At 46.8% G+C, this 23,520-nt stretch overlaps 1 protein-coding gene across 1 annotated transcript in view; it reads left to right on the top strand.

Moving 5' to 3' along the window:
* LOC146333600 (nuclear receptor ROR-beta-like) overlaps positions 1-23,520 on the top strand; it is a 49,157-nt gene that overhangs the window by 21,979 nt on the left and 3,658 nt on the right. The window contains exons 2-9 of the mRNA XM_084826424.1: positions 13,095-13,180; positions 14,829-14,970; positions 15,573-15,986; positions 16,989-17,110; positions 17,449-17,581; positions 19,018-19,125; positions 21,457-21,567; positions 22,320-22,432. Coding sequence (XP_084682550.1) covers positions 13,095-13,180; positions 14,829-14,970; positions 15,573-15,986; positions 16,989-17,110; positions 17,449-17,581; positions 19,018-19,125; positions 21,457-21,567; positions 22,320-22,432 — 1,229 coding nt within the window. The remainder of the gene's footprint in view (positions 1-13,094; positions 13,181-14,828; positions 14,971-15,572; positions 15,987-16,988; positions 17,111-17,448; positions 17,582-19,017; positions 19,126-21,456; positions 21,568-22,319; positions 22,433-23,520) is intronic.

Below are 23,520 nucleotides of genomic sequence, written 5' to 3'. Positions count from 1 at the left end.
CTTTTCCCAGGCATTTGGCAGCCTCTGATGAGTTTTAATAGATCCTGGATTTGTTTTATGGGTTGGCTGATTGCTCAAAGTTGTTTTCAGACATATGTTGTCTTTGTGTATGAAGATATATCATACATCAGATATGTATGATATATATGAAGATATATCAACATCATATATATGTTGTCTTTGTGTTTGGGTGTATTTTTATCTATATTTTCAATTTTGTGCATTGTGCTTTTAATGTTTTAGCCTTTGTAAACTGCCCAGAGAGCTTCAACTATGGGTCGGTATAGAAATGTTAACAATAATAACAATAACATAAGAGGAGGTGGCTGGGGCAGATCAACACCCCATCCAGGCTAGCATCCTGTGTCCAACCTGAAGCCCCATTGGCAAGTCCACAAACTGGGCATGAAGACCACATTTTCCCCTTGTCCCTGGCATCTGGTCTTGTCAAGGTAGTCTGCCCCTGAGCGTAGAGGGTCTGTTTGGCTAAGGTTGCTGTTTTCCCACAAACACTTAATTTTTTTTCTCTTCAATCTGGGGAGACGCTTGATCTCTCTTCTCTCTGAGAAGCAAATTAAGAATGAGAAAGAGTTTCTCTGTGAGTGCTGGGGCAAAGGAGGAGTTAAACCCAGTTAATGCCTGGTTACGCAAGCGCCTTGTGAAGTTATATGAGAGGCAGAAAGTATGTCAGTAGGACGGAATGACTTCACACGCTCGGAACAAGCCTGACAGACAGGCCCGACGGCCAAAGGCACCCGCCACTGAGTCAACAAAGGCCCTGCGGCCCAATGGCAAGTGTGGCCCATGAATCCTGCTCCCACGTCAGTGATATGTTGAGCAGATGGCGGTTATATAACCCTGCGTGGTTTCAGCTAGCCAGCCAGCGGTGCCAACGACAACAACATCACCAGCTTTGGGGAAGAAATTGGGCAAGAGGCATTTCGGAGTGGGAGGGCGCAGCGTGAACACCCGCAGGTTTAATTGCTGTGATTCTTCCTTGTGTCCCCCAGATCGGCTGCTCCAACCCCGGCTTTTCCATTTCTCATGGAAGACAGGAAGAGAGAGAGAGGAGAGAAGGGGGGAAAGTTGGAGAAAGAAATTGCACAGTGACCCAGAATCTAGAGATCTGCAAAGCGTTCACACAGCCACGCGCTTCACAAAATAAATAAATCCGTGTCAATTAATCAGTGTATATTGGGACTGGGGAACCTGCTGGACCACACCTCCTATCAACCATGACCCTTATTGGCAGGGGCTGATGGGAGTTTGAGTCCAACAACATCTGGCAGGCTGCAGGCTCCCCATCCCTGATAGAAGCCAGTTTCCAACATTTGGTCACCCTGGGACAGAATTCAAGGTTGTTGTTGTTCAGTCGTGTCCGACTCTTCGTGACCCCATGGACCATAGCACGCCAGGCCTTCCTGAACTGCACTCTCTCCCAGAACATGCTCAAGTCCATATTCATAGCATCGGTGATGCTATCTAGCCATCTCATCCTCTGCCGTCCCCTTCTCCTTTTGCCTTCAGTCTTTCCCAGCATCAGGGTCTTTTCCAGAGAGTTTTCTCTTCTCATTAGGTGGCCAAAATATTTGAGGTTCAGCTTCAGTATCTGTGTCCTTCCAATGAGCAGTCAGGGTTGATTTCCTTTAGGATTGAGTGATTTGACCTCCTTGCAGTCCAGGGGACTCATAAGAGTCTTCTCCAGCACCACAGTTCGAAAGCATTAATCCTTCGGCACTCAGCCTTCCTTATAGTCCAGCTCTCACAGCCATATGTTACTACTGGGAAAACCATAGCTTTGATTAGACGGACCTTTGTCGGCAAGGTGATGTCTCTGCTTCTTACTATGCTGTCTAGGTGTGCCATAGCTTTCCTCCCAAGGAGCAAGCGTCTTTTAATTTCATGGCTACAGTCACCGTCTGCGGTGATCTTGGAGCCCAAGAAAATAAAATCTGTCACTGCTTCCATTTCTTCCCCTTCCATATGCCAGGAAGTGATGGGGCCAGATGCCATGATCTTCGTCATGTATCGTCTGCATATCTCAGGGTGGTATCGTCTGCGTATCTGAGGTTGTTGAGAATTCTCCCGGCAATCTTAATTCTGACCTGTGATTCATCGAACCCGGCGTTTCTCATGATGTACTATGCAAGTCTGCATATAAGTTAAATAAGCAGGGCGACAATATGCAGCCTTGTCGTACTCCTTTCCCAATTTTGAACCGATCGGTTGTTCCATGTCTGGTTCTTACTGTTGCTTCTTGACCCTCGTACAGGTTTCTCAGGAGACAGGTAAGGTGGTCTGGTACTCCCATCTCTTTCAGAATTTGCCACAGTTTGTTGTGATCCACACAATCAAAGGCTTTAGCCTAGTCAATGAAGCAGAAATAGACATTTTTCTGGAATTCTCTTGCTTTCTCCATGATCCAGCGAAAGTTGGCGATTTGATCTCTAGTTCCTCTGCCTCTTCGAAACCCAGCTTGTACTTCCAGTAGTTCTCAGTTTGCATACTGCTGAAGCCAAGCTTGTAGGATTTTGAGCATCACCTTGCTGGCATGTGAAATGAGCGCAATTGCACGGTGGTTTGAACACTCTTTGGCATTGCCCTTCTTTGGAATTGGAATGTAAACTGACCTCTTCCAGTCTTGTGGCCACTGTTGAGTGTTCCAAATTTGTTGGCATATTGAGTGCAGCACTTTAACAGCATCGTCTTTTAGGATTTTAAATAGCTCAGCTGGAATACTGTCATCTCCACTAGCTTTGTTGTTAGTAATGCTTCCTAAGGCCCACTTGACTTCACTCTCGAGGATGTCCGGCTCAAGTTCAGTGGCCGCACTATCATGGCTATCAGGGACATTCAGATTTTTCCTGTATAGTTCTTATATGTATTCTTTCCACCTCTTCTTCATCTCATCTGCTTCTGTTAGGTCCCTGCCTTCTTTGTCCTTTATCATGCCCGTCTTTGCACAAAACGTTCCCTTGAGATCTCCGATTTTCTTGAAGAGATCTCTAGTCTTCCCCATTCTGTTGTTTTCCTCGATTTCTTTGCATTGTTCATTTAAGAAGGCCTTCTTGTCTCTCCTTGCTATTCTCTGGAACTCTGCATTCAGTTGGATATATCTTCCCCTTTCTCCCTTGCTTTTCGCTTCCCTTCTTTCCTCAGCTACTTGTAAAGCCTCCTCAGACAGCCCCTTTGCTTTCTTGCATTTCTTTTTCGTTGGGATGGATTGAGTTGCTGCCTCCTGAACAATGTTACGGACCTCTGTCCATAGTTCCTCAGGCACTCTGTCTATCAGGTGTAATCCCTGAAATCTATTCCTCACCTTCACTGTATATTCATCAGGGATATGATTTAGGTCATACCTGAGTGGTTTAGTGGTTTTCCCTACGTTCTTCAATTTAAGCCGAAATTTTGCAAGAAGCAGCTCATGATCTGAGCCACAGTCAGCTCCAGGTCTTGTTTTTACTGACTGTATAGAGCTTCTCTGTCTTTGGCTGCAAAGGACATAATCAATCTGATTTCGATATTGACCATCTGGTGATGTTCATGTGTAGAGTCGCCTCTTGTGCTGTTGGAAAAGAGTGTTTGCTATGATCAGCATGTTCTCTTGGCAAAACTCTATTAGCCTTTGTCCTGCCTCATTTTGTACACCAAGGCCATGCTTGCCTGTTATCCTGGTGATTTCTTGACTTCCTACTTTAGCATTCCAATCCCCTATGATGAAGAGGACATCTTCTTTTGGTGTTAGTTCTAGAAGGTGTTGTAGGTCTTCATAGAACCGATCAACCTCAGCTTCTTCGGCCTCAGTGGTTGGGGCATAGACTTGAATTACTGTGATGTTGAATGGTTTGCCTTGGATTCGTACTGAGATCATTCTATCGTTTTTGAGATTGTGCCCCAGTACTGCTTTTCCCACCGTTTTGTTGACTATGAGTGCTACTCCATTTCTTCTAAGGGATTCTTGCCCACAGTAGTAGATAGGATGGTCACCTGAATTAAATTCGCCCATGCTTGTCCATTTTAGTTCACTGATTCCCCAGATGTCGATGTTCAATCTTGCCATCTCATGTTTGACCACCTCCAGCTTACCTTGATTCATTGATCTTACATTCCAGGTTCCTAAAAAATATTGTTCTTTACATCAGCATCGGATTTTCTTTTCACCACCAGACACATCCACAGCTGAGTGTCCTTTCGGCTTTGGCCCAGCCGCTTCACTCTTTCTGGCGCTACTTGGAAATTCCCTCTGCTCTTCCCCAGTAGTATATTGGACACCTTCCGACCTGAGGGGCTCATCTTCCGGTGTCATCTCTTTTAGCCTTGTGATACGTTCCATGGGGTTTTGTTGGCAGGAATACTGGAGTGGGTTGCCATTTCCTTCTCCAGTGGACCACGTTTTGTCAGAACTCTCCGCCATGACCTGTCCGTCTTGGGTGGCCCTGCACGGCATAGCTTATAGCTTCACTGAGTCACGCAAGCCCCTTCGCCACGACAAGGCAGTGATCCATGAAGGGGAGAATTCAAGGTGGGGCTACGCAAATCGAGAGGAAGGCGCTTGGTTCTCATTGGCTGGAGGTTACTGGGGTCACAGAGCAATGCTGGCGACCTGGTGTTCCTCAGCGCCCTCCATTTTGCTTTCCCCATATAGGTAAAGCACCCCACATGGGATATATACATCCTACACAACATAAAGAGGGCTGGTGAGGTGCACAATTAGTGTCAGACTAGGACTGAGGAGGCCCAGGTTCAAATCCCCGCTCGGCTACAAAGCTCACTGGGTGACCTTGGGCCACTTTCTCTTAGCCTGACCTACCTCACAGGGTTGTTGTGAGGATAAAGTGGTGAGAGAGAAAAGCCAGATATGCCATCTTGAGCCTGTTGAAGGAAAGGCAGAATATTGAGTCTTTATATACATATACATACATACATACATATATATATTTGCTAGTCCAGAATAAATATCGTTCCTCCTGACTTGATCCTTGTGGTCACTAATGGTTGTGGTCACTAACGGTTGATTTCACTTGCAGTCACTGATGACTGATGTCCAATTTCGGATGAAGTGCTGGGGGAGGTTTCACAGGCAGTGTGGCATAGGAGCTAGAGCATTAGAGGACCCCCCCCCCCGAGATAGCCGATCTCAATTTTTGCTCAGATCCATACTGACTCACCCTTGGCCTCAGTTCTGCCAGTTGTAAAATGGGGATACTAATGACCTACGTTGTTGGGTCATTGTACAACAGAGCTGGCGTTGTGCAGCGGCCCCAGGCAAATTGCTGTTGTTCAACCAGCCCTACCTTGCAGGATCCCTGTGAGTGTAAACAGCCATTCCGAGCTCCAGCTGAGCTATTTAAAATCCTAAAAGACGATGCTGTTAAAGTGCTGCATTCAATATGCCAACAAATTTGGAACACTCAACAATGGCCGCAAGACTGGAAAAGGTCAGTTTACATTCCAATTCCAAAGAAGGGCAACGCCAAAGAGTGTTCAAACTACCGCACAATTGCGCTCATTTCACGTGCCAGCAAGGTGATGCTCAAAATCCTACAAGCTAGGCTTCAGCAGTATGCGAATCGAGAACTACCGGAAGTACAAGCTGGGTTTCGAAGAGGCAGAGGAACTAGAGATCAAATCGCCAACTTTCGCTGGATCATGGAGAAAGCAAGAGAATTCCAGAAAAATGTCTATTTCTGCTTCATTGACTACGCTAAAGCCTTTGATTGTGTGGATCACAACAAACTGTGGCAAATTCTGAAAGAGATGGGAGTACCAGACCACCTTACCTGTCTCCTGAGAAACCTGTACGAGGGTCAAGAAGCAACAGTAAGAACCAGACATGGAACAACCGATTGGTTCAAAATTGGGTAAGGAGTACGACAAGGCTGCATATTGTCGCCCTGCTTATTTAACTTATATGCAGAGTACATCATGAGAAACGCCGGGTTGGATGAATCACAGGTCGGAATTAAGATTGCCGGGAGAATTATCAACAACCTCAGATACGCAGACGATACCACCCTAATGGCAGAAAGCGAAGAGGATCTCAAGAGCTTCTTGTTGAGGGTGAATGGAGTGCAAAAGCTGGTTTGAAACTCAACATTAAAAAAACGAAGATCATGGCATCTGCCCCATCACTTCCTGGCATATAGAAGGGGAAGAAATGGAAGCAGTGACAGATTTTACTTTCTTGGTCTCCAAGATCACCGCAGACGGTGACTGTTGCCATGAAATTAAAAAACGCTTGCTCCTGGGGAGGAAAGCTATGGCAAACCTAGACAGCATAGTAAGAAGCAGAGACATCACCTTGCCGACATAGGTCCGCATAATCAAAGCTATGGTTTTCCCAGTAGTAATGTATGGCTGTGAGAGCTGGACTATAAGGAAGGCTGAGCGCCGAAGAATTGATGCTTTCGAACTGTGGTGCTGGAGAAGACTCTTACGAGTCCCCTGGACTGCAAGGAGGTCAAATCAGTCCATCCTAAAGGAAATCACCCCTGACTGCTCATTGGAAGGACAGAGACTGAAGCTGAAGCTGAAATATTTTGGCCACCTAATGCGAAGAGAAAACTCCCTGGAAAAGACCCTGATGCTGGGAAAGACTGAAGGCAAAAGGAGAAGGGGACGGCAGAGGATGAGATGGCTAGATAGCATCACGGATGCAATGAATATGGACTTGAGCACGCTCCGGGAGAGAGCGCAGGACAGGAAGGCCTGGCGTGCCATGGTCCATGGGGTCACGAAGAGTCGGACACGACTGAACGACTGAACAACAACAACAAATGTGAATGATTAAATTAAATACATTTGTAGCTGCTAGCCATGAAACTGGAGAAACAGAGTCAAGGGCAGTCTATCTGCCCAGGTAGGGTCAAGGTTTCATTGAAGTATCAAGTCTTAGCAAGTGTGGGACCATTGCTGGGGATTATATGCAAGGGTCAGTCCATATGGGTGTATTTTGGGGTGAGAGAACTGTGGTTCACACCAGTCCTCATGGTAGATGTGGAAAATTGCAGGATGGGCCATGGGGTGTACAGTGCATGCACACCACCAGTTATATTTCCTGGTTCCCACTCTTGCAGTACGGTGCCACAACCCTGAAATTACAAACAGAGAATTTCCCATGTGTGTATATACCCCACTGGAGGGAAGGTTCAAATCACTGAGTGCAATAAGTGCTGCCTCCTGTAAAATGGGCACAGCACTTCCCAAATGCCTATAAAGGCCTGGCAGCTGACGAACAATGGGACACGATGAGCTTTCAGGAACATCTCAGACTGTGAAAGATCTCGTCATGGGGAAGCTTTCCTGGTGGAGGAGGAAGAGAAGGCAATTTTGAAAATCTCTCCACTTCCTTCTCAGAATGAATCAGCTGCACTCAACAACAAGACACACCTCAGTGGAAAGTATTTCTCACAAAGCTGAGGCAACAGTCCTCTTTGGATTGTTATTTTTTAAAAACAGCAACCCAATGTGGGATCTGAAAACCTTTCCCAGATGTGCTGCTTTTGGAATGCACTCTGCATATGCTCAGGGGCACGTGTGATGGAACTATGTTCTGGAGCAAAGCTTCAGGAATTTCAAAAATATAGGAGTCGTTTGTGCCCTTTCTTCCTTCCTTCCTTCCTTCCTTCCTTCCTTCCTTCCTTCTGCTTTTACATGGCTTAATAGGCTAACTATATAATACAGCATTAAAACCAGTGTAAGAATGTTATAAAATAATAATTACAAACATTGCAAGGAAGACAATAATAAAACGAAGCAGCATTATAGCGCTTTTACAAGCCAGGGAGAGCCTGGGTAAACAAATACGTCTTCCAAGAGGTGTTTAAAGCTCACCACAGTTTCTGCCATTTGTCCAACGCATGGGAGGGTGTTCCAGAGGGTGAGTGCTCGGACGATCTCAAGGGTCGACTGGGTATATGTGGTGGAAGGGGGGCAGCTAGGTGTCCTGGCCACAAGTTGTTTAGAACCTTATATATCAACAACAAAACCTTGAACTTAGCTTGATAGCTTCCCCTGCCTCTTCTCTGTAATTTCTGATGCCATAACATTTCTCTGGGTTCAGATCCTGCCTTAGGTCATTGCCTCCAGCATGTGGAATTCAGAGATAGAGTGCTTCTGAACAGAGAGGCTCCATTTAGCTATCATGACATAATAGCCATGGAGAGATGTAACAAGCATAACTGTATTTTACTGTGGTCTAAAATACTGGTTCTTGCGACAGTGAGTTCCTTAAGTTAATTATGGATGTGTCTCTGTATAGTGTTACTTCCTTTTGTCAGTCCTGACCCTCCTGCCAATCTACTGCATTGGGTGACCCTTGAATGCTAGTGTTATGAAAGAAGGAGAGAGAGAAAATATATATATATATATATCTTTTATCACCCTTGATAATTTTATAAACCTCTCTCATACCCCTTCCCTGAGTTATCTTTTTTTCTAAACTGAAGAGCCCCAGGCCCAAATGCTGTTTGTATCCCTTGGCATAGTAAAACAAGAAGAAAGACACAAGGTCTCTGCCCCTAGGTGCTTACATATCATATGTGCCTAGGCATCTTTTCTTTAAACCAATTTCTTTTCCAAAAGTCATATGCATCTTTAGTTTGCGGCCACTGCCCTATCTTCAGGCAAGTGTGAACATCTTCCAAAGAATTATTTCCGCTTGGAGCGATGGTGAGTGTTACATACATCCCCGGCATTGGATTTCCCTGGAAGAGGGACTGTTGGACAGGCTGTCAAATCTGGATGAAAAGAGGCAGAAGGACATCAGAAAAGCTGAGCCCCAAACTGGAAGGAGCCCCAATTGGAGAATTCTTGGCGCGTTGCATAAACTTGCATCCCCAACAGGGAAAGCTGACAAAAGCCAGAGCCTTCCCACTCCGTACTTGGCAGATGTTGTTGCTGGACTTGGTGATCTTCTTTGGAAAAGAGTGCCTCAAGCTTTTCTCCAAACACCAGCTCCAGGAGGTGGCACACTTGGGCAACAGTAGGGCCCCCCGGAGGGTGGCCTTCTTTGGTAGGCGGGGCTGCCAATCCCCCTGCCCCATTTCCAGGCAGGGTTTGAAATAAACAAATGGAGGATCCACGATTTCCTCGCAGTCAACAGAACATTCTAGGACCCCATTGCCACGCCCCAGTGTCCACGTTTGTGTCCTACTGCAGCCCCATGTCGAAATCCGTGCGATTAACTTCCAAACTGACATGCTTGGGGCAGCACTATAAGATTGCACACTTAACCAAAATCGCATTGAGCTGAAGGGGACTTACTTCTGAGTAGGCAAGCATAGGATTGCACCGTGTAAGAAACGGTAGCGTCAGAAATGTATAGGCTGAATATGAAAATGCACGTTTTTACGCTCAAGAGCTTTTACGTTCTTATAATGAACACCTTCCTTAACTCGATGGATTTGTTTGTTTGTTTGTTTGTTTTAAAAGCTGATATCCCCGAGGGGGAACTTGAGGTGGCGAACAGACAAAATGAGCAATATTTAAACCAGTCTTAAAAGCCCAAATGAATAAGCAACATCAATAAGAAGAGTTTGTAAGAACAGCAGTTAATCCACACCCAAGGGATATTAAAACGTTTATGCAAACCTTAAGCTACCTGTTATCCTCTTTAAGCACCCTGCCATCCCATCCATGCAGAATTTTACCACTGCACCACCCGGAATTAATCTAAATATCTGACACCTGTTTTGCTCCTAGAAGTATCTAATTAAGGTTGCAATCCTATGCAGTCTTACAAGGGAGTCAATCCCACTGAACACAGTGTGGCTTACTTCTGGGTAAACATTGCATAGTGTTGGGCTGTGTGTCACCCTAACACCTTCACTTCTGCAGTTCTATACATGCTGATCTGGAAGTATGTGCCACTGAATGCAGTGGGGCTTACTCCTGAGTAGACATGCATAGGATTGCACTGTAAGACTGTTACAAACTGCAGATTTCGGGGTGACAGCACAGTCTTTTCTCTCCCCACCCACCACACTGTTTTGCTTAACAGCCAGCATGAACAACAGCTCTGCAAAACTCAAAGGCCTGCCAACCGTTTTTATTGTTGTACATCGCCCAGAGTGGCTGGGTGACCGGCCAGATGGGCGATTAATACATTTAATAAATAAATAAATAAATAAATAAATAAATTTAATCTGGGATGTTTAAGTTGGTCCTAATAAAGGTAATAACATATTGCGGCTTTTGGATTTTTCCCCGAATGAACCAATACAAGCTGTCTATGATTTTTGATCAGGGTGATAGTGATCTTGAAGAAAAAAAAAACACCATGAAAAATTTGGGGTGGCTTGAAAAACACACCACGAGGAATTTGGGGTGGCCAGCAGATCAGATGGTTGAATTTGGAGATACCAGTTGTCACCCTCCCCGTTCCCCTGGCCTCACCCCCTTTCCCAAACTGCCAATCAATTGGTGCTTTTCCAGCCTTTGTGCAGTTTTCCCCACATTCTAAAAGGTTGAAATGCCTCTTGTAAGGCTTAGATACTGGAAGTCAGCGCTTCAAGCTAAAAGATGCTGCTGGGGCTTTTTGAGATTTTGCCCCACCTCCTGCCGACCACTGGAATGTGGCTCACAAGAGCTTCTCCAAAATTGGCTGAAACACATTTTCCACCCATGAGATAGGCCTATCGCTAATGTTTCAAGTTACAGGGAGCCTTCCAGAAAACAAAAACAAAACTGGTAACCTGAAGCAAAAAGAGCATTGGCGGAGGTGACCCTGGAATAAAGTTGACCTGGATTTGAGAGAGGATGAATGGATCTCCCTCAGTAACTTAAATGTGTTGGCAAGGAAAAGAAATCTAATTTATATTGTCCTCGGTCATTAAAAACATAATGTAAGAACATACAAAGAGCCCTGCTGTATCAGACCAAACGTCCATCTAGCCTAGTACCCTGTTTCCAACAGTGGACAGCCAACTGCTTCCAGGAAGCCCAGAAGTGGTGCGTCAATGCAATAGCCCTCTCCTGCTCCTGTTGCTCCAAGCAACTGATATTCAGTGCCATAATGTATGTGATGTGCTCACAACACTTTCCCCACCCTGGTAAAGACTGATATGCATGCCACTTGACGGAAATACTTTAATGTTGTTGTCTTGAAATTTCTCCCACATGACTTGAGAGCTGAGGGTTTTGAAAACGTCTCCAAATGAAATGAAATAAAATGAAACTGGATTTGTAGGAAATGTCAGTTTGGGGTTGCGTGTATCCTAAACATGTGCCTTGTTCTCTCTGTCAGGTCAGGTTTTTCTCTGCACTGGACACTGCCAGCATCTTTTGGCGTGAAAAGCACAAAAGAGCCAGGTTTAGGGCCTCTAAGAGACCGGGAGGTTTGTGTCCGCATAAATAACTGGTTGGCAACTAGTTTTACTGGCTGCTTTCAGGAGCTGATGGTGGGCAGTGGGCCATGATCCTGTTTCAAGATTCGGCCTTATCTGGGTTGCTGAAAATTTCAACTGTCGTTATGCTGTTAGTTTTAATTATTTGTTTATTTATCAAACATAATTCTGTTTTAAGTACTTGACTGCCCTCTCTTGCGGTTAGGTGGAACTGCAGTCCCCTAACTGATTGATTTTGAAGGATCGCGGTGATTATTCAAAGAACCAGACATGGAACAACCGATTGGTTCAAAATTGGGAAAGGAGTACGACAAGGCTGCATGTTGTCGCCCTGCTTATTTAACTTATATGCAGAGTACATCATGAGAAATGCCGGGTTGGATGAATCACAGGTCGGAATTAAGATTGCCGGGAGAATTATCAACAACCTCCGATATGCAGACGATACCACCCTAATGGCAGAAAGCGAAGAGGATCTAAAGAGCCTCTTGTTGAGGGTGAAAGTGGAGAGTGCTAAAGCTGGTCTGAAACTCAACATTAAAAAAACGAAGATCATGGCATCTGGCCCCATCACTTCCTGGCATATAGAAGGGGAAGAAATGGAAGCAGTGACAGATTTTACTTTCTTGGGCTCCAAGATCACCGCAGACGGTGACTGTAGCCATGAAATTAAAAGACGCTTGCTCCTTGGGAGGAAAGCTATGGCCAACCTAGACAGCATAGTAAGAAGCACAGACAGCACCTTGCCGACAAAGGTCCGTCTAATCAAAGCTATGGTTTTCCCAGTAGAAATGTATGGCTGTGAGAGCTGGACTATAAGGAAGGCTGAGCGCCGAAGAATTGATGCTTTCGAACTGTGGTGCTGGAGAAGACTCTTACGAGTCCCCTGGACTGCAAGGAGGTCCAATCAGTCCATCCTAAAGGAAATCAACCCTGAGTGCTCATTGGAAGGACAGAGACTGAAGCTGAAGCTGAAATATTTTGGCCACCTAATGCGAAGAGAAAACTCTCTGGAAAAGACCCTGATGCTGGGAAAGACTGAAGGCAAAAGGAGAAGGGGACGGCAGAGGATGAGATGGCTAGATAGCATCACCGATGCAATGAATATGAACTTGAGCACACTCCGGGAGAGAGCGCAGGTCAGGAAGGCCTGGTGTGCTATGGTCCATGGGGTCACGAAGAGTCGGACACGACTGAACGACTGAACAACAACACATAGATTGCCAACTTTTTCAGCCAGCTGCAGTAGCTGTGCCTTTAACAGCCGCTTGATTTGCAGGGGTTAACTGGCAATCGTCTCTATGCTTTAAAAGCTTCATCTTCTGATTTCTACAATCAAGCTATGGTTAAATGTACAAGAACAAGCCTGACTGGTCAGTTGGCAACCTTCAGTCCCTCTTTCCTTCCAGATCCCTTCTCAAAATTCACTTCTTTTCATGATGCCTCCAATTTAAATCTCTCTCTCTCTCTCTCTCTCTTACACACACATAAACACATACCCGTCTACTCAAAATACAAGTAGCTGCTCTCCTCCTTGAGATTTGTAAACTCCTTGGAGCAGGGGGCCTTTCCTGTATAAAGTACATTAATGGCACTGTCTAAAACATATTAATGCTGTTGTTTTGCTTCTCTGTACTGCAGAATGGAAAAGTTCTTAATTTTTTTTTTAAGAAACCCTTTAAAAGCAGAAAATTAACTGCGTTCATTATCCTCCTCTTTTTCTTCCCCACTCCCTCTTCCTGTCTGCAGCACAAATCGAGGTCATCCCCTGCAAGATATGTGGGGACAAGTCTTCGGGGATCCACTATGGAGTTATCACCTGTGAAGGATGCAAAGTGAGTCCGGGGCAGGAGAGCTCATTGGGGAAGGAGAGAGGAGCTGATGAAGTGTGTGGTTTTCTAATTTTGCACCTATACATAAGAATTAGCAGATGCAAATTTACACAAACGGTCCAATCCTGTGCATGTCGACTTGGAACATAAGACCCACTGACTTCAATGGACCTTACTCCCAGGTAGGGTGGCGTGCTTAAGCATTGCCTCAAAAGAAGAGAACAGAGGATATCAATCTGCATAAAATTTGCATCTTCTGATTCTTGGGTACAGATGCAAAATTAGAAATAACAACTGTTATTTAAATAGGAATACAATCCATCTCACCATAGTGGGGAAGACGGTGACCAGGTGAGCTGTGTGCTTACTGCTGTCCAGGTGCTGCTATCTGTGAATGGGCAATTTGAAGATCCGTGGGCTCTTCCTTCTTATGGTTCTTTATCTTTAAACTGGACTTGAATCGGGAAATCCTTCAAATAGAGGACAGTCCTCTGTAAAGTAGGACTCATGGCCCCCATGCCTTTCAGGTAAGTATGTTTAGGATTGCAGCCGGGGAGTAAACTCCATTGAAAGTAGTTGGATTTATCTCTGAGGGCTTCTCCACATGGGGCTTTTATCCTTCGACTGAACTTATTCACTCACGGAAGTTTGCAGGTCCTTTATAGAATCATAGAATAGTAGGGTTGGAAGGGGCCTACCATCAAGTCCAACCCCCTGCTCCAGCCTTGTCTTGAATGCCTCCAGTGTGGGAGAGCCCACCGTAATGGGTTCCATTGTTGTATTGCTCTAACAGTCAGGAAGTTTTTCCTGGTGTTCAGCCTGAATCTGGCTTCCTGTCACTTGAGCCCATTATTCCGTGTCCTGCACTCCGGGATGATCAAGAAGAGATTCTGGCCTTCCTCTCAGCAACAACCTTTCAAGGACTTGAAGAGCGCTATCCTATCTCCCCTCAGTCTTCTCTTCTCAAGGCTAAACATGCCCAGTTCTTTCAGTCTCTCTGAAAGCTTCTGATAAACTCCCGCAGATAAAGTTGCGGGAGTTTAGCCTGGTGGAGGCATGCTCTGAGTAAACATGCATAGGATGTCATTGTAAAACTGCTCCACTGTGTGAGGATGAATAGTTTTTATTTATGTTTTTCTTTAAAGCAGGGGTGCAGAACCTCTGACCTGGGAGCCAAATTCAGCCCTCATGGGTTTTTCAGAAGGCCACGGCCCTTCCTGGCCCCACCACCCCAAATATGTATCATTTGGTGGTTTTACAGCTTTTATGCAGTTTTTTCCCTGTTCTAAAAGGTTGAAATGCCCCTCCTAAAGCTTGGTGACTGGCAGGAAGAGCTTGAAGCTACAATAGGCTGGTATTTTGGCCCTGCCCCCTTTTCCCTTTGGCCCTGCCCACCTCTGGAATGCGGCCCCTGAAAGTTTCTCTGAGATGGAATCCAGTCCTCAGGGTTTTCTTCCTGCCCTCTCATGGGAACACCCAAAGATGGTACCTTTCCATACATGCATGATTGCAGCTTGAAGGGGTGCCACCCAGGCAGTTTTACAGTGTGATTTGCCATTGTGTTGACCAGCTATGCATCTCCTCCTCCTCATGTGGCTTGCTAGGAGCACGAGAACTTCATTTTCCTCCCTGTCTTGTCCTCTCTGTACAGGGTTTCTTCCGTAGAAGCCAACAGAATAATGCCACCTACTCTTGCTCGAGGCAACGGAACTGTCTCATCGACCGGACCAACCGAAACCGATGTCAACATTGCCGCTTACAGAAATGCTTAGCATTGGGCATGTCCCGGGATGGTGAGTGTTGACTTTGGCCCAGCTGGAGGCAATGGTGGGTGGGACTTGAGGTTCAGAGTGGTGAAACAGGAGGAAGAGGTCCAGAGGCAGTGAACAGGGTTCGGCATGTGGATGCAAGAAGCCCTGGGTTGAACCACAAAACGCGTTTGGTGTAAGACAATATAGATTTTGAATGGGGAACTCTGGCAGTGGGACCCAACTGGCTTGGTGGGGGGTGGGGGGGAGCAGCTGCCCTACTCCTTGCTGTGTTGTAGTGCCGCCACTACCAGTGGTCAAAGGGCAGTATGAACTCTCCATGAATCAGATGACACAAAGAGCTGGGGAGCAGGCAGCCTATCAGGGTTAGCTGCCTGGAGGCAGGCAAGTAGTTGAGCTGGGAAGCAGATGGCCTATCAGGGTTGGCGACCTGGAGGCAGGAAGGTAGTTGAGGTGGGAATCAGATGGCCTGTCAGGGTTAGCTGCCTGGAGGCAGGAAGATAGTTGAGCCTGGGAAGCAGGTGGTCATCAAGCCCCTTAGCAGGGATGACTGTTTGGATGTGGCTTGACTGCCGCATTCTAATCCTTGGTCTGTCTCTGCTCCTTTTACCCTTGGTGGCTTGCAGCAGTTAAGTTTGGCCGCATGTCTAAGAAGCAACGGGACAGCCTCTACGCCGAGGTCCAGAAACACCAACAAAGCCAAGAGCAAGGTGGTGGAGCCAAAGATGACCCAGAGACTTTGTCGAGGGTCTACACCACCAGCGTGAGCAGTGGGCTGTCTGACCTGGACGACATCTCCGTGTTGTCGGACGGCTTCCTCTTTGACTTCCCCTTGACCCCTGATGGGAACAGCCCCTACTACAACCTCGACCTGCTGACCTCAGCCCAGCCCTCACCCGACCAGTCCAGCATTGACGTCAGCGACGCCAAGTTCATCAAACAAGAGTCCATCTACGAGCTGATGCTCGAACCCGGCCTCTTCCCTCAGGGCCCTCTTGAGGCCAGCCAGCTGGCCTCAGACATTTCAGTGGTGGAGATCGGTTAGTATGCAGGCAGCTCATGGGGACAGAACCCCTTTCAGCCCTGAAGGAGCGTGGACCGTCATTGTTAGCCATGACAAGGGCTGCCAGCCTTTGTCCCTGTTTCATTAGCAGATTGGCCCTCATTATGTCCTTCCATGCTCCTAGTCCCTGATGTCCTTGTATCCTGTGTTCGGATTGGTTCCTTGGCCTTTTACTAGTTTAAGGAAGGGCAGGCTGCCTGCTTTACACACAGAAGGTCCCAGGTTCAATTCCAAGTGTCTCCTATTAATAAGGCGTAGGAAGCAGGTGAGAAATACCTCTCTCTCTCTCTCCCTCTTGGAGACCCTGCCAGTCAGCGACATCCCATCTTATTTGTTAACAAATGCACACTTCTAGGAAGAGATAACTACGAAAACAATGAACACACGATAGCGGCAGGATATAGTGGGGGCAAACTGAGGACAAAGACTAGAATATCGATCTAAAGGGCAAAGATTTGCCAACAACAGGGACTAGTGGCATAGAAAACCACAGCCAGCCAGTTCCCTGGGTGGGTAGAGCGGTTAGGAGCTAGAACAGGGCCTCGTGGAAGTTACGAGTCTTTGACTGGCCAGTCAAGAGAAGCACCATATGCGGGTGGGGATGTCCTGAGTTCGAACATCCCAGTCTGTAGCCACTTAACTGGAGATGCTCAGAATTAGGAGGCCAGATGGGACCGCACTGGGTCGCCAGAACCTGCTGGTCTGCAGCCTGCACTACACTCTGGCCATCTACAGTGGTGGTGTTATAGAGATCAAGGCACCAGCTCTTCCGTCTCTGGGATGCAGAGAGTAAGGGGCCAGTGCAGTTCTTCCTGGGTCCCCAGCTTGAGACACACGCCCCTCAGCTTCCTTACAGGACTATAGCTTAACGGTATCCTGTCTTCTGTGTAACCTCTTATGGAGCATCAGGCTTGTAAAGTACTTTTCCATTTGGTTGCGGGGGAAAACATCCTTAAGACCGTGTATGTTGCGTTGCCAGAGCGCCTAGCCCAGAATGTGGTCAAATCACACCTGGAGACATCGCAATACACCAGCGAGGAGCTGAAGAGACTAGCCTGGACGCTGCACTCACAGGAGGAGATCAAGAACATGCAGAGCAAGGTAGGTTTCCCCTCCCTGTAGCAAACAGAAAACTTCCAAGTGCTAGATTGGACCAAAGATCTATTCATCCTGGCACTCCTGCAAAATGTTCCCCTAGGAATCTCACAAACAGGGCATGATGGAGACAGACATTCCTCTTGTTTGTCCCCAGCAGAGGTAGGCCTCCTCTGCCAGTGGAGGTTCCATTTATCCATCATCTTAATCATCATTTGCGAGACGGGAGTTGTGCCTGTCACGGTGGATTTTTGTTGTGCCTGGCGCGGCAGAGGCAAATGTGACGATCTCTACAGGCATCAAGACTGTGGGCTGACACCTTTCCCCTCTCCCATTCTCCACAGAGCTGCGAGCTCATGTGGCAGGAATGTGCCGTTCAGATCTCCAACGCCATCCAGTATGTCGTGGAGTTTGCCAAACGCATTGATGGCTTCATGGAGCTGTGTCAGAACGACCAAATAATTCTCCTCAAAGCAGGTGAGGGACTGGAGCGGTCTGTGGATGGTTCTCCTGGCATGAATTTTTAAGAAGGAAACGAAATAATGGGAAGGGATGTAGCTTAGTGGTAGAATGGTAGTGCTTTGCACACAGAAGCATCATTCCTCAGCATCTCCAGGTCAGACTAGGAAAGACCCTTGTCTGAACCTATCCGTCCGATCCTGGACTCCGAGGGGTCCTCGAGATGAGACTTTGGGTGGGTGGCGCTTTAGGGGGCATTTGGCGGAGTGGAAGAGTGGTCAGCGTGGCTTTGGGGAGTACCTGCCGGGGTGTGCAGTTCTCTGGATAGCAGCAGCGGGGCACACAGGATCAGCTGCCCTTTGCAATCTGCCGCCTGAGGCAGGGGATTCACCCTGCCTCATGGAAGGGCCGTCCCTGCTTGTAGTTCATGTTTCCACTCACAGCCCGGATGCATTTCTCCTCAGCTGAGCCTTTGTTGGTGTAAAGGTGTGTGTGTGTGAGTGTGTGTGTGTGTGTGTGTGTGAGAGAGAGAGAGAGAGAGAGAGGGAATACACACACACACACACACACACACACACATGACATTCAAGGGTCTGCCACTGCTTCTGCTGCTGGAGCAACTCCCTTACAAGGAAAGGCTACAATGCCTGGGACCGTTTTTTAGCACACACACAAAAAGGCGAGAAAGGAGAGACATGAGAGAAATGTACAAAATTACGCATGGTGCAGAGAAAGTGGATAGGGAGAAGATTTCTCCCTCTCTCAAAATACTAGAACCCAGTGGGGTCATCCCATGAAGCTGATGGGTGGGAGATTGAGGACAGATGAAAGGAAGGACCTCTCCACACAGCACTTAGTTAAACTATGGAATTCGCTACCGCAAGACTGTGGACCCAACCGGCTTTAAAAGGGGATCAGACAAATTCGTGGAGGATAAGAAGGCTATCAGTGATGGCTGTATATTATCTCCAGTATCAGAGGCAGCAGTGTCCCTATGTGCACCAGTTGCTGGGGAACATGGACAGGAGGGTGCTGTTGCACTCATGTCCTGCTTGCGGTCTTCCCACTGGGACATCTGGTTGGCTACTCACGAACCGAATGCTGGACTAGATGGACCCTGGGTCTGACCCAGCATGGCTCTTCTTATGTCATCCAGTACTCTGAAGTGCATCTCTAATCTCCTCCTTCTCCTCTTCCTTCATTTTTTTTGTTTTATTTTATTCTGCTCCACCTCTTCCGTTCTTTGGGGGTTCAATTCTTAACATTTCCCTCCTTATATAATGTAATTATATATAATTATAATATATAATGATTCGGTATTTGAAACATGGATTTGGTGGGGTGGGCTTTCCTTTATTTTTTCCTTTTCCTTTTAATTTGGCTCGGGATTATGGAAACTTTCCTTCGTCCTTCCTTCCTCTTCCTTCCTCCTCTGGTGTCTTTATGTGCATCAGGTTGCCTGGAGGTTCTCCTCATTCGAATGATTCGGGCCTTCAACCCACTCAACAACACAGTGCTCTTTGCGGGAAAATATAGCGGGATGCAGATGTTCAAGTCGCTTGGTAAGAAAGCAGAGAATGGCGCCTTCCCAAGGCTCAACCTAGACACAGACAGATGGCAGCCATCTTGGTTTAATCTGGGTTTAATCTTGGTTTAATTGCATGTCTGACCCATTTGTGTATAAACAGGGAGGGATCTGATGTTAATATCAGAAGGATGCAGGAGGCATGGGAACGGGGCAGGGAGGCAAGGGCCATAAATGTAACTGCCAATGTTGTAATGAGGTGCAGAATCTCAGTCCCACAGGCTAAATCCTGCCTGCCACAGGTCCCGATCTAATCCTCTGGGGTCCTGACCCTTTCCCCTTACTCTCTGGTGGCTCCCTGGGTTTCCTGTGTGTGTTTTCCCCATTATAAAATGTTGAAATGCCTCTCCTAAGGCTTGGTTACCGGCAGTAAGAGTTTTAAGCTAAAATATGCTGGTGTTTTTTGGTGTTTTGGCCCTGCCCTCTTTTGCTTTTAGCCCTGCCCAATTTTGCCTTCGTCCCCATGCACCACTGGAATATGCTGCCCTTAGAGAGCATCTCAGAAATTGAATTTAGCCCTCGAGCCGAAAGAGGTTCAACGCCCCTGCTTTATACAAATCGATGGTGTGGCCATATCTGGAATACTCTGTACAGTTCTGGTCACTACACCTCAAAAAGGATATTGTAGAACCAGAAACTGTGCAGAAAAGAGCAACTCCCCTATGAGGGAAGGTTACAACTTTGGGGGATCTTCAGCATAGAGAAAAAGTGTGTAGGAGGGGTCATGATAGAGGGGTATAAAATGATGCCTGGTGTGGAGAAAGTGGATAGGGAGACTTTTTCCTCCCTCTCTCATAAGACTAGAACCCACTGGGGTCATCCCATAAAGCTGAATGGTGGGAGATTCGGGATAGATCCAAGGAAGGACTTCTTCACGCAGTGTAGAGTCTAACGATGGAATTAGCTACCACAATTTGTAGTGATGGCCACCAGCTCAGATGGCTTTAAAAGGGGGGTTAGACAAATCCCTGGAGGAGAAGGCTATCAAGGGCCACTAGTCCTGATGGCTAATGGTGGGAGCCAGTGTGGTGTAGTGGCTAGAGTGCTGGACTGGGAGTCGGAAGATCCGGGTTCTAGTCCCCACTCAGCCACGGAAGCTCACTGGGTGACTTTGGGCCAGTCACACACTCTCAGCCCAACCCACCTCACAGGGTTGTTGTTGTGAGGATAAAATGGAGAGGAGGAGGATTATGTACGCCGCCTTGGGTTCCTTAAGGAGGAAAAAGGCGGGATATAAATGTGATAAATAAATAATAAACAAACAAACAAACAAATGGTGCAGCTAAGATATGCTAGACTGCAGTTCATGCTCTTATCTGGGGGCTCCTAGATGGCCATATGCATCGCTTCCATTGTGAAGCACTTTGTTAACATTTCTCTTTGCCCCCCAACTGCCACTCCATGCTTTACAACTGTTTCTACATTCCTGATATGTTAGAACAAAAAAACAGTAAGACCTGTTTACCCACGCTGAACATGTGTGGTTTTTCATTTTCAGCTCACTAATCGTAGCACCGTCATGGCTACAGGAGTAACATGAAGCTTGCTTCTGCCGCCCTGAGGCCCAAGACACCTGCCACTCTCTGGGTGGTCATTTTGGGAGGCCTGGATTTTGGCCCCAAGGCTCAGACAACGCTGCCCCACTGATGATGGCTATATGTTACCGCCTGTATCAGAGGCAATTGCTGGGAACACGCAGGCTGCTGTTGTATTTGTGCCTTTCTTGTGGGCTTCCCACAGGCAGCTGGTTGGCCACTGTGCGAGGAGGGATGCTGACGTTCCTTCTGTTCAAATAAATGCACGGAAGAAACGCGACTGCCTCGTGGTGTCCAGCCTGACCTGTAGGTTCCTTGTTGTGATACAGTGTGGGTGGCTGACCTAGAGGAACATCCGATGAAGTAGGATGCTTCCGGACAAGCTTTTATTGTGCAGTCGCCCTGGCTGGTGTCTACAGGAGGGCCTGGCACTGCGGCTGTCTTCCATCCGTTATCCTCTGTTCTTTTCCCACCGCGTCTTCTGTTAAGGAGGGAAAGATGGATAGCTGCATGACACCTTTTGACTGGCAGCATTAGGAGCAGCCCATATCAGAAAAGTGTCATGTGGGCGACACACTTCAGATTTGGGGCAGGAAGGCGGGGTTCCATAAGCGTAACCCGGTCCTGTTCCCAGTTCATAACTGCATGTAGCATGTGGTCTCAGACTTTCCAAACGTGTGTGGAGCAAAAGCGTGTGGTAGGCCCCCAAGCCTTGTGGGCGATACTGGAGCACAACATACCTCCCCACCTACCAGCTTTTGCTCCTTCCATAGGCTGCGATGACCTCATCAACTCCATCTTCGAACTGGGAAGGAACCTTTGCCGGCTACAGCTCTCAGATGAGGAGGTGGCACTCTTCACAGCCGTGGTCCTGCTCTCGCCAGGTGTGTGGGTGGCCCCAGCAGAAAGGGCAGGAAGGCAGTAGGGTCTGTCTTGTTTTACAGATTGCACGTAAGCTGCTCTGGGTCCCTTTTTGGTTGAGGAGCATGATAAAACATACTTAAATAAATAAATAGACAAACAAATGGCTCTACATTCTGAGCTACTCCTCATTCAGGCCCATGTTGACGTCTTCTGGTCTGTCCATCCCATCTTCCTTAGCTCCTTTCCTCTGGGTCACCATCCCTGACATAGGGTTTCTCCACACAGAGCTTTTATCCTGGGATTCACACCCAGAGGTTTGCGGGTCCTTTACATGACGTTGTCAACCTCCAGGGCATCTCCCATGCTAAATGTCCTTTATCCCGTTTTTTAAAAGATGGGAGATAATGAGCTATCAAATTACTGTACGTTGAGTTCCCGCAGGAAAAAGGGAAGTCACACAATAAGAGGCGCTAGACCACAGCACCATCTAGTGGCCATATAATGAAACATATAGAACACGCCGATACATGGGGAAAGGGCGTGGGGGGAAAGGGGGCAGGGAGAAAGAGAGCCCGTTGTGATCCTGCATTTAAAACGGAAGCAGAAAGCCGCAGAAAAGTTGCAGGATTTTAGCTTGGTGTAGAAATTCTTATACACACACACAGACCTCCCCAAAGATGCGGCTTTCAGTGCAAAGAATCGGAAGTGCTTGTTTTAACGCAGCTTTGCAATCCCGAGTGATGCTGACTGATTGCTTCATGTTATTTCTCAGATCGCCCCTGGCTCTCTGAGTCGAAGAAGGTACAGATGCTCCAAGACAAAATCTACTTGGCTCTCCAGCATGAGATCCAGAAGAAAAACACCAGTGAAGACAGACTCTCCAAGGTAAAAATAAAAATTAGAAAAATGGGGTGTGGAGAGGGAAAGAGAAACTGGAATGTGGGGATTCCCTAAGAGGGAAGGAGGGTATTGTGCCCAGGAGCCCGGGATCCTTTGAAGTAAGTCCAGTTTTACACAAAACTTAGGAGATGAGTAGTTTATTGTAGTGTTCCTTGCAAACAGCCATAGGCAAACTGGCCTTTTCCTTTCCAATCTAATATAAATCCTGGGGTTGATTATCTGTGCTTAATCCAGGGCATTCAGAAATCCTGGCTGGCTCAAGGAATGGATTTATCTCAAACACTACAGAAGGTATTTTTTAATCCAGAAGAACAGATACTACAATGCAAGTTGGATTAATTAGCAAAGCATTCTTAAGTGGGGAAAACGGGTAATTGATTGAATGCTTCCAACTGACTTAGATTTGTAAAGAGAACAGGGGGATGTGGTGGTAGTGGTGAGAGGAAGATAGCATTGACCATATTCTTTTTTGCACCTGGAAATGAAAAACTAAAACAGAATGCCTCCCAATTCCCACCTTGCTCTGGATCAGAGAGAGTTTATTTTTGTTTATCACTGACCTTTATCCATATCAGCCTGTCCATACTTTAAGATCAGCAACAGAGGTCCTTCTCACTTGCCCACCTTTGAGGGCAGTTAGGTGGGCGGGTACACAAGAAAGGGCCTTTTCTGCAGTGGCCCCACACCTCTGGAATAAGTTGACATCAGGGGTCCGTCAGGCTCCATAACTGTAGGCTTTTTGGATGGCTCTGAAAATTCACTTGTTTTCTCCAGCCTTCTCCTGATTATGTTTTCTCGGACTGTTCTGAGTTTTTAGCTGCAATTGTGTTTTAGATTTTTATTAGTATCTAGGCTAGATGATTTACTACTGGCGTTTATTTATTATTTTTTCCAATTTTTATTGTATGGAAAGGTGCCCTAGAAATATTTTAAATAGAATAAATAAAATAAATCTTCAGCTGATGGATTGTTACCTGCTAGTGTAGCATGCGCTCACACCAGATACAGCTATCAATTCTTTCAAGTGGCCTTTATTTAAGACCACTTAGAGACAGAGCTATTGGGTCTGTCGC

Source organism: Heloderma suspectum, chromosome Z (genome assembly GCF_057233095.1).
Source record: "Heloderma suspectum isolate Gila_16-S chromosome Z, 16-S_ref, whole genome shotgun sequence".
Classification (NCBI taxonomy): domain Eukaryota; kingdom Metazoa; phylum Chordata; class Lepidosauria; order Squamata; family Helodermatidae; genus Heloderma; species Heloderma suspectum.
This window is presented reverse-complemented; position numbering and strand designations above follow the sequence as displayed.